Raw genomic sequence first — 13,698 nt, forward strand, 5'->3', positions numbered from 1 at the left:
AATGTAATGTAGCTTTGCAGAATTATTTGTGTGTGTGTGTGTGTGTGTGTGTGTGTGTGTGTGTGTGTGTGTGTGTGTGTGTGTGCGTATACCTAGGATTTGCAGCAGCCCTGCCAGTGTGGGCTTTGAGCTCCCACAGCATGGCTCTGCCGTCGCTGACCATTAGCGCAGCGTTGTTTTCGTTGACGGGGCAGATGACCATGCGATATGGCCGCACTGTCTTGGTGACTCGGATGGCATCGCACTGAGAGCGCAGGTCGTACACGAGCTCGTGGACACTCTGCTCGGGGTCTGAGGGAGAGAAGGAGGGATGGAGAGAGAAAGTAGAGAAATAGAAGGAGATAGGGGTGGTAGAGGCAGAGAGAGACAGTATGGGAGGGTGGGAGAGTGGAAAAGACATAAGAATGGTGGGAGAGAAAAACAAATAAGATGGAATCAAAGCAAATGAGTGAACACATAAATGGAAGGAGAAGACATTCAGTGGATGTTAATAATCAAGGGAATAGACAAGGGGGAAGGGAAGTAGATAAGAGTAGGAGAAAGTGCAATTGAGAGGCCGGTGACGTCAATTTTTGAGTAAGTGTGAGAGGAAAGAAGAGTAGAGAGTAGAGAGATAGAAGGAAGGATTTAAGGAGATAAGAACAGAAGACAGGAAATAAGCAAGAGAGACCCACAAAAGGAAATGGCAGGGAAAAAAAGCATGGAAGAGATAGCAAGAAGAGGGAGAGAGAGAGAGATTCAGTGAGACAATGGACTCCCATTGGCCCATAACACTAAGGCAAAGATAAATAAGACAGTAAGAGGCTAAATGTCCACTGGAGCATAGAGAAAGGCTACAGGCTCCGACTGCAGGGCAGTTTGGCTGGATAGATGATGACTGGGGGACGGCACGGACTGAGAGTGGTTTGCGAGTGAGCCCAGTACAATGAGCATGTTCTGCACGAGTGTGTGCACGTGAAGAGGTTTCATACCTGCTGCTTCCTCCGGAGTGGTGGTGGAGCGACACACTCGGAGGGTGATACACCCGTTCTCATGGAGACAGTAGAGGGCGTCCCGCTGAGCACAGGGAATCACCTAAACACAGAGAGTCAGGGAAACAGGTGATGATGTGTGTGCTCACGATCAAGTTTGCCAGCTGTCTGTTGACAGACTTAGTGTTGAACAGGTGGCGCTGAAGTTTGCTCTTAGCACTGCATCAATGTGTCAATCCATCTGTTCTACAGAATGAGAAATCTGTAACAATTTCATCAATATGGCATCCATTTTGAGATGCTTGTGTGTACAAGATCGATTGCAGTAAGCAGCATCGTGAAGGTGAAAAAAGTTACAATGATCAGTATATTTTCAAATTTCAAACAGAGGAACAGACTTTGAGTTGAATAAGGGGATATATCCTACAGTTTTAGTAACTATATGGCATTTTCCATTTATCATTTTTTCAATTTTGACTATGTAGCCACAGACCATGCCTCACACAGTCTAACCTCATTTATGCCAGTGCAGGTGAACAAAATATTACTTACAGTACCCATATAGTGCAATACAAATCAATAACAACACAATCTGCAGCCTTTTATCGAGGTGCATCAATACCTCTGCAGTGATACAGATTTTGTATTGGACTGCATTAGACGTGCAGTTACTGTGCGTGTACCTGATAAACTGGCAACTCTGTGTACATTGCGTATATGCCAAATCTGACACTATGTAGTATAGATGTGCGTGTGTCTGTATTTCTATGTTTTTCCTTGGCTCTCGAAGCTTCTACATTCCAGCCTAGACTTTTGCTGAAACTGTGTCATCAGTCATGCAAATTGGCTGTGTGACAAGCACTTTATAACACTTAGAGAAGGGAGGTGTCGGCCGGACAGAGCCTGGGCGGCTGAGTAATACCCCTCTACTCCTGCTTTGTGACTTTAGGACTTACTCCTTGACTACAAAGGCTTGTTCTCCGGCTTTGTACTGTTTAACCATGGACACATTTATTAAAACAAGATCACTGACAACCCCAAAAAAGTGTGATTAATGGAAGTACAAGAAAATGTACAGAACATAATTTCATGCACACAGAAAATGTCAACTGACTGTAGTGATTAGGAGTAAGGAACAGTAGACTGGTCCATGCATGTGGATACATGCAAAAATTTCAAGGTTATACATTTCAAAAGGGCTTAAGTAGAGTAGAACCACCACAGTGAGAACCACGAGATCTACCCTGCGAAATGACAAGCCACCACAATGGTCATTCCTTCAGACAGACACAAAGTTGGGAATGAAAGCAGAGTGAACAGTGTGACATTAAGAGAGTTTCTGTTCCATTACTGGTTCTGCAGCCGTGACAAATCCTCTATCTAATACCCCCACAGCATTCATCAATTTCCAATTAGAAATCCAGACTCCAAAAGAAGGGAATTGGCACCTAAAGGTCACCGGTGCTGCTGAATGTGACTATAGAAAGGAACAAAAGTCAGGCAATATGTAGTGCTGGGGAGATTTTTTGCTGTAGCCAAGGACTGCACGGCCCTCAGACCTTGATGAGGTGAGCACTGAGAGGGAGGAAGAAAAGTAGAGAACTTTATCATTCATGGCAGGGGGAATTGGCTTCCTGGAAGAATCATCCATAAAAAAAAGGGACAGATTTTGGTAAAGCCCTTCGAGTAATGCAATAAAAGTAGAAACTGTGCACCAGGTTCATTTGAGGGGAGGGAAAGATGGTGATGTAGGAAGCGTGTTAGATCGAGACAGCACAGCCATACTGTCATTTATCTCACCTAGGCCAACTAAGACGTTAGTGTAAACAAGTTGTCTTTGCATGTAACTTCCAAATGCACAGCAGGAATGTCCCTCAAACCCATTTAGAAAAAGGCCTGAGAGCTGACAGAATTTTGACCTTGAAAAATTAATGCAATTGGCAAATTAACCACCTCATTTCCACCAAAAAACTAAGTTAACTCTTTTAAGGTGTGCAATTTCCACAAACTTTGATTCCGTCAAGCTTTCCCGAGATCCTTATTACACAGAATTTGCTGTACATGTATGCAGAGCCTCACCTGAATGAAGGGCACCCCAGAGCGCTCGATGGCCACCACACCCACCGTCTGGCTGAGCTCCAGGTCCAGGATGAGGATCTCTCTGGGATAAAGCAGCAGCATGTGGTTCCTCTTGGATGGCAGGTAGGACAGCTGCAGACAGTCGTTCAACGTCACCGCCTCCGCACTGCAGTGCCACAAAGCAGAGGAAGGACGGGAATACACACAAGTAGGAAAAGGAAATTAGTCAGGTTATTTTCTTGAAAAAATTGGCATGTGCTCCAAAAAGGGTAAGCTAAAAACCTAATACCCATCTATCTATTTATTGATTAATTAACTTATTCCTGCATTTGGCCACTATTCCGCTTGTTTTAAACTCAATATACTGCACACAAGACATGTTTGAAGAGGCAAAGAGAACATTTTAATGACTAGAAATGAAGACGTAGATAACAGGATGTATTGCCAGTCTTATTATGCACATCACCGAAGACATAATGAGACTCTGCTGTAACAACACATGCATATGAAATATGCAAATATTATGTACACCAATGTGATGATGGATAAGAAAGTCTTAAAACAAGTTGAATAAAAACTGTCTCATTCCTAAGATCAACTTGATCTTTATTCATGTCTTTCCATACAGAGGGCTGAATAAATTAGTTATTACTGCTGTGGTCTCTGAGTCCCAGGCAAATGAGGGAGAACTTAAAAGTGAATTTGGTGTAATGATGGGAGGCTGATGAATTAAGCAGGTATTGGCAGCGTCAGACACAAATCCCTTCCATTAATTTGATGTTAAACAAAGTCTGTTTGCTGTAACTTCTTTTATGTTTGTTTAAATTTATTATTTAACCATGGCAGCGGCCAGGTTCGATCCATCCATATGACATCAAAGCAGTCACAAATACTTAGCAGTTCAGTCAAGAAGGAACAGAGGGCTGATTTTCACAGAATATATGAGCAGGTCCGTGGCCATAACTCATTTCTACAGCTTCATTCCTCTAGGTCACCATGAGATCAAATAAAGGAGAGACAAATTTTATAACACAATGGAGATCATTATCATCCTGGGGAAAGCGTAACAGATAAAACTGACTCAATAGGGGGACCTTTAGGAGCTGCCGAGCTAAATCACACAGTTACCAGATTACTGGAGTCAGGCGAGGCAGAGATAGGGGCTGAAATGTCTGAGCCACCAAAGGCAAAACATCAGAAAGAAACAGTTAAAGAGACTTCTGGTAGATGCAAAACAGAAAGCAACACATCTTCAGAGAGAAAGAGGAAAAACAGAAAAAGAGAGGAAAAAGTCCTGTAACACCAAACCCTCCCAAAATATTCAGCTGTCCAATTTCCAAAACATCACATGCTCCTCACATCTCTCTCTCTTTGCTGTCAATAAGGCATGAAGGCAACAGCAGTCAGTGGATCATACATAGTTATACTTTGCCACACAAACAGAGCGTGAGTTATGCAAGGTGTGTTTGATAGCACAGGAGGCAACCTCTGAGGACTGAAGTTTCGCAGAACTCTCGGCTTGTATTATTTAATCATGTTTAATAAACATAAATGACCCAAAGGACATTCAAATCAAATGCAGTGTTTATACATTATGTAGTCACATCAGCTTGCGCTTCTGATGTCTAGACAATACAGGATAAACTCACACAACTTGATACTGGCAGGCAGTGGTGCATAAATCACGACTTTGGCTTTGATTTGCACATTGGCACCAAATGTGTACATATTTATGTTTAATAACTGAGCCCCCCAGTCTTGGCTAAGAGAAAACCAGCAGCATCTGGGAATGGCAGAGGGGACAAAAAAACAAACAGATAAAACTGAACTGAACAAACTCTCATAAATCACCACATCAAAATCAGGCAAAAACTGTTTTAACAACATCAAACTTGGAAAACTTTGCCCACTTCAGTTGGTGGCCCCTTTCTTGAACTTTAGATAGCGGATCTTTTGTGGGGATTTTTGGGGTTTGACCGGGTGCTCTTTCATGTCCTAGTGTCACAAGTCTATCAATGAATACTTTCTTTGTTTAATGTTTTATAGGTTCTCCCTCGTCCTTGCACTACTCTTACCCTAGCCTTAAACAACTATCCAACTGTTAATATCCTTAAATATGTATTTCAATTATAATCCTTGACATATTCATGAAATCAAACCCCAGTTTTGATACCATCTATGGCCATTCAATATATTTACATTCAGTAATTACCTCTATACATAGTAGTCTTCATTGTTAGAGGCAGAATCCGCCATTCCAACACTGAATTCAAAATGACTTTAAACCCATAAGGGATTCACAGGAAACGATACAAACGATACATAACATGTTACTAATGTTAACATTACTTGATAGAGTTGATAGATGGAGAGTTGCAGGTAACAGGCTGCACACCTCTAACTCCCCAGAAAGATAACCAACTTTGTGGTGCCCTGTTGTGTGGAAAACTACTGGCACTGTGTGCAGCATGAATTCAGGTTGCGGTTGCACAGCATTATGAAAAAAGACTTAAATAAAGTAAAAAAAATAAAATGTAGTTTGACCATGTGTGTTTGTGGGTGAACAGGCATGCTCGAGTGTGCGCGTGAAGCCAATTTCTGTCATCTTGATAAAGGGACCGAATCTGTACTGGATAAAAACCAGATTAATGGCTGCCTGATGAGACACTAATGTGCATGATATAGTACTGTATTCAACGAGTTTCTGATAACAGTCTGGGAAAGCAGAGTCTTGCTTAAATCCCCCATCCATCAACCACAGGCAGACAGGGCCAGAGAGGAGTGATACTGTAACACTGAACATGATAAACACCCATAACCGACACACAGACAAAGGCAGACTGAAGGAATACAGCATCTTCAAGAGCAATTACACACCACGTGGAAGGTGAGGGAAGAAGGTGTCACATACTAGTAGAAGACACAAAGACTGAAATGGAGACGAGGAGGGAGGCGAGAGAGAGAATAAAGGCAAGTAAGATTAATGGGAGTGTTTGTTATTACAGCTGGTTGGGTGGGTGGACAGAGAGGCCGGGGTGCTGCTGCTATAAATAAGCCTGTTTGACAGTCACAACCGCTCAGGCAGGAAGCTGCCAGCACATCAGACAAGCCTTTAGTTCCAAATCCGCTGCAAATTTTTGTAAAGTAATACCTTACACAATTTTTACTCGTTTGTCACTCGATGGCATAAAAATGAGGTTAGCTACTACTTCTTATGTGTTTCAGTGTTAAAAAGCAATGTTACAAATCTACCAAATAATCAAATCTTTCCCTGTTCTCTGGGGAAATGTGGGCCCCTGACAATTGGATTTATTTATCACCAGATCTGAGTATTAAGTGATATGACACTTTTAACCCCCCAAAAAGCTTATTTTTCATCATATCGATCAATGACGGAAAGAAAGGCGTCAGCTGTACACCAAAGTCTACAGTGAATTGAACAAAACACACAAGCCCTCCCATGCAAGTCAAGCACAAAATGAAAACAAGCTCCAAAATCCATGATTATTCTCACATATCTAAGCCTCTCATTTCATTCTGTTACAGAAACATACTGTCTGGCAAATCCCTCAGGTGTGATACACAGTTTCTCCTTATGTGTCATAATTCCTTCAAAACAAACAAGCTGTCGCGATTCTCTTCCAACAGACCAGTTAACTTGCTAAAAAAAAGAGTGAAGAGCCTCAAAATCTCAGATCTCAGAAAGAGAAACAACTGAACAATGGACGGTGCAAAGCAGCATTTCAACAAACCGCGATACAGGCAGGCAGATTGAACCTGTTGAGAGTTCATTCACAAAATGGCACGGTATTGTGTTAATGTGCTCCCTAGACTGCATCTTTTACTCTGCATTTTACACTCATCTAATCAAACAAGACATCAGTGCCTGAATATGTTGTCCAGCAGCAGAGGACAAAACATAATTAACTCATGCAGACAGGTGCAGATTCACTACAGGTCAAGGGCACATTCATACACTTTGTAGCTGAAGATGCCCCGAGTCTAAAACTTGTCTGATAAAATTATCTCCTGTTTGAATAAAGCTCAATTGAGTTGAGTCTGAGCAATGCCCTTCAATCCCAGTTGCTGGGAACTGCAAGGGACCTATTTGAAATGCAGACCAGGTTAGGGCAGATTTCTAAGACTGATACATAGAGAGATTCGGAGATACAGTTACGGAGGTAAAGTCTACGTCAGTGGCTCTTACGTGGGTTTTTCATTGGTGATGAGCACTTTGACTTTGTTGAGGGCCTTCTTGGCACCGGTAGGGGCCGGGGCAGCGGCGGGCGCAGGCTTGGTGTGGGCGGGGCTTGCATGGGGGCTGGCGATGTAGACCTTTTTGCCAGCGCTGCCTGGTGGTTTGGAGTGGGTAAAGTCTGTGATAAAGACTATTCCTTCGCTGGTCAGCACTGCCAAGAGAGATCGAAAAAACATTATGAAGATGCATGTGCATGTCACTAGGGCTGTGAAATGGCTTATAAATAATATCTCGATATTTTTAGGCCAATGCCGCAATATACAATAAATATCTTGATATACACTATTTCTCTAAAACAACATACCGTACATTCTCAAATAGTGCAAACATATGATGATCTTGTAGAATATGATGTATTGCTGTACATTAAACTACAGTACAGTATATAAAGTGGTATAATAGTATAGTAGTAATGTAACAGTAAAACACTGACAGGGATCATTTTACTCAGTACATTTTGCTAAAATACTTAATTTTACCTTAGTAAGGTTTAGAACGCAGAACTGACTTATAGTTGAGTATTTTCAAAGTGGGGTATTGGTACTTTTGCTTAAGTAAGGACCTGATCCTTGTGGCCACTGTCGGTATACTGTTAACAACTTTGTATCTGTCACTTAAGAAATATCTGTTTTCATTTACCTCTGCTTTTTCCAAAAAAGTGAAGTATGAAACATTAGGTCTCGTCAACAGTTATACATACATGTCTCTAGAGGGGACACTGTTTCTGATATGTGTTAAGATATATTCAGGCATAGTATTGAATTTCAATCCATACTGAGATCTATGAATCATATCGTATATGACGACATGACGTGTATATGTGGGCAAGACAGTGAAAAAGTGAAACAAAGTGAATAAACTAAGGCTGAGTCTGATTTTTGGACAGTATGTTGTTCACCTACACGCCATGTTGGAGGGGTCAAAGGGGTCAAAAGAAAAGGAGAGGATGTTCTCAGCATAGCTCTTCTTCCACAGCTTGGTGCCCGTGTCGCCGTTCCACAGAACGATGTAGTTGGGAGGGTGGATGGCTAACAGCAGATCACGAGACGCATCCTGATTCCACAACCACTCCAAGTCTGGCAGAGAAAGAGAGCAAGACAGAGAGAGGAGAATGTGAGAATGAAGAGGATGGAGGCGTAGTGTGCGCCAGAGGGGAAGACAGAGAATGATGAAAGAGCATCTTAATGAAAACAAATGGCCAACAACAGAGCAACAGTTCAAAGCTGCAGGGCTGCTAGGTAATATCCCCTTCCTGTACAGAGCTGATGGACAAAGAATCAATCCAAGCCTACATAACGGGAGGAGGGTTTCTGGAAGACCTCTTACCCTGGATAGGTTTGGAGTGCTCCTGGATCTCACAATGGGCAGTGCCGCTGACCACATCCCACACTATGATCTTCCCAGAGGCATCTCCTGAAGCCAGCCGCAGACAGTAAGGAGAGCTCAAGTTGTGGTAGTAGTTTTCCCTGGACCATTTCACCTACCAAACACAAAACACATGCTGAGTATCTGGCAGTCGCTATGGTAAAACTGCAAGACTTCAACATTTTGTGCAAAGAAAGTAAACAACAGAAGCTGACGGTAACATTTTTCTGAAACAGAGGATGATGAATTTCACTAATTACATCAATTACATCTTCTCATTGATTTTAGACCTATCCAGAACAGGTCTGTATTTGTGCTCTTACAGATTTTAACTAGTAACTAGTCCATATAAATGTGGGATTAGCGGAGAAAGATACAGAACATAGTAGAAATAAGATGCAGGCCTTATAGGAAATAAACAACACTGAAATGCAGCCAATGCAAGCTCTACACTTAAAAGACAAATGACTCTGTGAACAAGTTGGTGTTTAAATAATTGATTATGTCTGTGTATTTGCTCTTGAGTAGGCATGCTCTTTATTGTGGCGGCTACTTCTTTTCTTTTTTTTTTTCATTCAGCAAGCTTTCTTGTGTCAGGCTGGGTGGTGAGGAATGGCCCACTGCTGTGGCTCCGGTGCTTTACAAGATTAAATTGTGCTTCGGAGTGAGGAATGAGAGCCTCGGATTGAGCCCAGGCACTGATAATCACTGTAGAATTGATTGCCCATTATTTACCCTTCTACAAAACACACAAACATATATACACACACATGAGCAAAAACACAAACTGATACAAACAATAGGACTATCCGTCAATACAGAAGCAACCTATATCAGTGTTGCTAGTGCTGACTTAAGACAGTGAAGCAGAATCTGTCTCGCAGAGAGGGAGGGAAAAACTGTGCAAGGTCACACAGTGCTAACATAATACTCTGATAAAATATTACTTCATCAGCAGGTGTGTGTTTGTGTTTCACCTGGAAAGCACAAAATCAGAGATAAACTGACATGCATGTAAAGGACATACAGTACAGTACGTACAGTAAGTGCACTGAAGATATTTAAAGCTTACAAACCACACTTCACCTACATATATACTGCCTTACAGTGCAACAGGTAAGATTTCAGGTATTCAATAAACACTTTTTGTTATTGAGAAAGACCAAAATAGGAAAAAAGGAAGTGAAACAAAACAGAATTACTTCATCCAATGTATTCACATTAATTCTTTAACTTTAATCTTAGATTTATCTATACTAAGTCGTCAGTTATTTCTCTGTGGCCTTTTTATGTTTACAGCTTTACAGCATAACTTACATATTGACAGATATCAAATTCTATTTTATAGCCTACGGAGCAGAGCTGCAACTATTAGTTAATTGATTTTTATAATCATTATTTCTCAAGCAAAAAAAGCTTCTCAAATTGGAGGATTTGCTGCTTTTCTTTTCTTGTTTCTTTGAGAGTCAATGAAAGTCCTTTGGCCTTTGGATGGTTGGACATTACTTTGGGCTGTGGGAAATTCTGAAGGGCATTTTTCACAACTTTTCTACATTTTTAAAACAATTAATAATTTAATTGAAAAAATAATCAAAAATGAAAAGAATCATTAGTTTATTTTTCTTTTGTATCTCCTACTATGAAGATAACAGTTAAAGATATTTTATGTTTGTATGTTTGCTTTGGAAGCTCACCTTGACCACATTAGCTTTGTGCCTCTCCAACACCTGGATGGTCTGGGACGTCTTTGGATCGATGATGAGAATACTGGAGTGACATCCCTGAGCTATCAGCCCCTGCCAACCCCTACAGTAAGTGAAAGCCAGAGAGAATGATAGGAAGAGGAGAGCAACAGATAAAGAGGAAAGTGGAGGAAATAATAAAATAGATGTTTTTTAAGTGGGAGACTGAGCGAAGTGATGCACAAGACCACATAAAGCAAATTTTGAGATGTGAATTTAAACATTATATTTTATGAGACAACATCAATGAAGGTGTCCATGTTGCCTAACACAGGGTTTATATGTGTATACCATCTATTATGAATACAGTATTACTTGAAAGCTGTGTCTGTATTACAATTTCCTGCTTTCCACTCACTGTCTATATCTATCTTCATCTATATATACGTCTGCATGCACATGTGGCTTTGTAACTTGAGATAATATAAGCTAAATCTGTTTTTGTACACACAGACTTTCAATTAATCCTAAGTCCTGGTGCAACAAGTTGATACAATTGAAAGAAGTGTGTGACTGTAAAGCAACATAGGAGAATAACTAAAAAAATAGTTAAGAGTTACTGCAGGGGAAGACTGCACTATTTACTACAAAAACCATCAACTATATATAGTTCTTTATACACACACACAAACACATGTACATTTATACACACATATATTCATATATACATATATGTATATATATATATATCAAATATATTACCATATAATTCACATGCAGTCTACCTGCATGAGGCTAATAATATCAAGATCATTTACACTGAAAGTGTTTGATGATTAATGAAGTGAGAGTGAGAGTTCTCAGTTGGGAATATTGTTAAATGTAATCTATGAATCATTGCCAGCTTCTTGTATGTGGAGTAAAACGACCAGGCAGTCACACTGCAGTCACAGTCTCTGCTGGTTTACAATGGGAAGATGAGGCTTAAGAAATCCATCAGGCCCAGCAAAACATCACATCACATGACACATGATGGCCTTCAGTGTCTCTGTTTTGTTGAGAAAAATCTACATTATCAGCGTCAATTATCACTGGTATCTTTCTAGGCAGCAATGACAGGAAACAATACGATAACAGCCACACAATGTAATTAGCAGTTCGTAAACATCATGTGTCTGTCGCGCATCTTAACTGAATGCAGCAGCAACAAAATGATGCTAACGGCAGAGGTGCAGTACTCACCAATCTACAGCGGTTTTATTCTGCAAATTGAGAGTGCCAGTCAACGTCCGAGCCGCGAGTTTGATGTTGACAGTGTACGGAATCATTATTGTTGACCACTACGTATGCTACATTAACATTTGTTGACCAAAAGCTGCTACAAATGATTAGCTTCCGCGGTTCGGCTCTGTTGAGGTTTCTAACAGGAAGTAAAACGGTGTTTTTAAATGGAACGCCGTGTAGGAACAAATAACAGCGTAACAAGGTTCCACAACTGGCTCTCACGTCATTCAATTCGGAACCAAAATGTTGAAATTGATTCAATTCTTCGTAATTTTTATTGACAAGACAACTAAAATAAATTGTTGTATTAGCATTTTATACTAATTTACTATTTCAGAGTTAAACCATTGTAAAATTGAAAATAATTGGATTTTGTTGTGCTTGTTTTGTGAAAAAGGGTTTAAGATAGTACATATCTCTTATCTATCTATCTCATCTAATTATTGGGGAACTGCATTTGTTCCATCTTTGACCAGTGTTTGAGAATGTATGTGTGAGAATATGTGCAGAACGAATTGGTGGGGTGAAAATGCATAATTATAATAATGGTAGACAAGCTGGCAGCATTTAACATCCCTTTCTGTCTACTCAGACATTGCATTTTAGTTTATTGTGAATGTCACCAATTAAACCCAAAATATAATTAGGCTCTCTCTTTGTTTTTCAAATATTGTTTGAACTATTTCAATTTAAAAGTACTGTTTAATGCTAATAGGACCTTGAGAACCAATTTCCATCACCAGAAATAACTTATTTACTCAAATAGTGTGGTTTATTCCATAATAGAAAGTGTACAGCTTATTAAAAACAACATCCAATGATAAACAATTGTCCCAGCAACTTAGCCTTCTTTATAAGTTGTCCCCTCTGTGATCATCATACATGAATGATCTTATGCCTACTGGGTGCAGAAGAGTCTGAAATACTGGAGAGACGCCACATGGTTCAGAGTGGGTATGCTGCTAGGAGCAGTGTCCCGCAGGAAGGTGGTGACGTCAGATTCTACTCTGATGGGCTTGGAAGCAGACCACAAGGGAGAGCAGTGAATGGCGTTTGGCCACCACAGCTGTGCAACTTAAATATAAACTACCTCAAATAACTGTTGGCAGTTCAAATCCTCAAAATCTTTCTTCCTTTTATTTGACAGCACTATGACTCTGGGCAAAGAACATCTGACCTGGATGATTCTTCTTAGACCCTGAACTCACAGGTTTGACTGACTTTCAGTTCATTTAAGGCTCTGACACACACAAAGAAAATCTGTAAACCCTGGCAGGTTCTCCTGTCCAGCTCTCTGATCAGTTGAACATCAGGAGCTTGTCCTGACAACCACAATTAAATTCTGTCATTTCCTATATAACACGCATATTCAAGCTTACTGTTGCAGTCAGATTTGTCTGTCATGCTACTTATATCTGTATACAATTTCCTCAGCTCAGGGATGAAAGGAGTAACTTCCACTAAAAATAGGCCAAATTTCACTCAAGAAAAACAGTTACCTTGAGCCTTTTGTTCCTAGATAATGACAGACTGTGACATTCTGGCAGAAGTTAGCCTTCAAGTTGGGAAAGTGAATTGAGGCAAAGCTTGCAGCAGCAAGCTCAAAGAAAATATACCAGAGCTAAATGAGACATGTCATAATGAGGATCTGAAAGTGCAGGAAAATGTTCTGAATCAGAATCAGAATCTGAATACTGAATTGGAATATAGACAGACAGTTTATCTGTTATACTTTAGCAACCTTAAGAAAGTCCATTATACAGACCCAGGCATAGGTAAAAGGAATTCTAATCTTCTTATGTTCCCTATGTGGCAAACTAAATGAACATGTCTCATAGCTTTCTTTGTCACATGGTTATTGGATTGTGTGCACAATACCCCGCAGCTCTTTTCTGATTTGCATATTCATTTTCAGTTGGTTGACTTAAGATTGCATCTCACTTTACATCCTTGATGTTTGACTGTCTGTCAAAATCATCTTGTGGTCATGGTTTTCTGCACATGCAATGTACACACCCAGAATCTGTCACATTCCTCACAATTATTGCAGGTCTGCTGT

General features: G+C 40.4%; 1 protein-coding gene across 1 annotated transcript in view; it reads right to left on the minus strand.

Annotated features, from left to right (window-relative positions):
• Positions 1 to 11,683, minus strand: part of wdr11 (WD repeat domain 11) — a 52,553-nt gene extending 40,870 nt beyond the window's left edge. Inside the window, exons 1-8 of the mRNA XM_070915441.1 lie at positions 11,598 to 11,683; positions 10,368 to 10,479; positions 8,635 to 8,788; positions 8,211 to 8,384; positions 7,258 to 7,459; positions 3,051 to 3,216; positions 972 to 1,074; positions 93 to 291 (exon numbers count right to left, since the gene is read on the minus strand). Of these exons, the coding sequence (XP_070771542.1) occupies positions 93 to 291; positions 972 to 1,074; positions 3,051 to 3,216; positions 7,258 to 7,459; positions 8,211 to 8,384; positions 8,635 to 8,788; positions 10,368 to 10,479; positions 11,598 to 11,683 (1,196 nt within the window). The remainder of the gene's footprint in view (positions 1 to 92; positions 292 to 971; positions 1,075 to 3,050; positions 3,217 to 7,257; positions 7,460 to 8,210; positions 8,385 to 8,634; positions 8,789 to 10,367; positions 10,480 to 11,597) is intronic.
• Positions 11,684 to 13,698: the final 2,015 nt, after the last annotated feature.

This window comes from Enoplosus armatus, chromosome 12 (assembly GCF_043641665.1).
Source record: "Enoplosus armatus isolate fEnoArm2 chromosome 12, fEnoArm2.hap1, whole genome shotgun sequence".
Lineage (NCBI taxonomy): Eukaryota > Metazoa > Chordata > Actinopteri > Centrarchiformes > Enoplosidae > Enoplosus > Enoplosus armatus.